At 21.8% G+C, this 1264-nt stretch overlaps 1 protein-coding gene across 1 annotated transcript; it reads left to right on the plus strand.

Moving 5' to 3' along the window:
- Window positions 1-100: 100 nt before the first annotated feature.
- Window positions 101-1264, plus strand: PRSY57_0626000 (hypothetical protein; the record flags this gene model as incomplete). Its single annotated transcript, XM_012906633.2, has 1 exon — window positions 101-1264. One exon carries the CDS (start codon window positions 101-103, stop codon window positions 1262-1264), a length of 1164 nt encoding a protein of 387 aa, XP_012762087.2.

The raw sequence follows: 1264 nt of genomic DNA on the forward strand, positions 1-1264 counted from the left end.
TTTTAAAAAATATTTTTTTTTTTTTTTCCTTGGAAAAATAAAATTTTTTTAAAAAATTCTAAATTAATACTCCAAAAAAAAAAAAAAAAAAAAAAAAAGAATGAAAAATTACGATGAGAATTTAAAATATATGGTTAGTTATTTACAAAATGAAGAAAAGTTAGGTGATGAGGAGGAAAAAAGTATAGAAAAAAAAAATGGGAAAAAAAATAAAATAATAGATAATGAACATATAAAAGATACAAAGAGAACAGGTTTTATACAATATCCATATTATCTAGACAAAAAAAAAGAAAGAGCATATACATTAGGTGCTATCAATGGTATAGGAGATATTGATTTATTAAAAGCTCCTTTAATGAATCCTTTGAACCCAGAAGTTGTCCCCCCTATATTACAATTACCTGCTTCAACGAATTTAATAAAAAATGTTCATTTGAAAGTCCAGCGTAATATAAATTTGGATAAATCTTATAAGTATAGGAAACAAAACAGTAATAAGGATATCATAAATGATATTAAGCCTTTATATTCATTACCTGAAAAGGTAATGTCATATTGTATGAATGTAAATGTAAATGCTGATTATAAGGAGAATAATGATAATAATAATAATGATAATGATAATGAGAATAATAATAATAATAATAATAATTATATGGATGATTGTCATAGAAGGGTGAAAGAAGAATTAATTAAAAATTACAAGGAACATGTCTTAAATGAAAAAAATTATATAAATACAAAAGGTGAATTCAATTTGGATTATATGACTACATCAGGTAATACATTTATATCTAAAAATAATGTTGAGATATTACCAAGCGAAAACCATGACGAGATATTATTAAAGAAGGATTTATCATCGAACGAAGAAATAATTAATATTTCAAATGAAAAAAAAGAAAATGATAAATTTGATGAACTAAACAATATATATATTAAAAAAAATATATATACAAAGGAATATAATAATAATATGACTATCCATAAAAATGCGGAGAAAATAAATTCACATAATACAAAATTAATTGAACAAATAAAGGAGGAAACTAATGAATATAATATATTTTGTAAAAATCGCAATCTTATAAGAAAAAATATTTGTACAGATAATACAAATATTTTAAAAAATAACAATCCACAGGAAATGAAAGACATAAACCAAATTAATGAACAACTTAAAATATTCGAGCAAAATCAAATAATGTCACCAAGTTTAAAAAATGCACTTAAAATGTTGGCGAATGATATTTATGTATAG

Source organism: Plasmodium reichenowi, chromosome 6 (genome assembly GCF_001601855.1).
Source record: "Plasmodium reichenowi strain SY57 chromosome 6, whole genome shotgun sequence".
NCBI classification, from domain to species: Eukaryota; Apicomplexa; class Aconoidasida; order Haemosporida; family Plasmodiidae; genus Plasmodium; species Plasmodium reichenowi.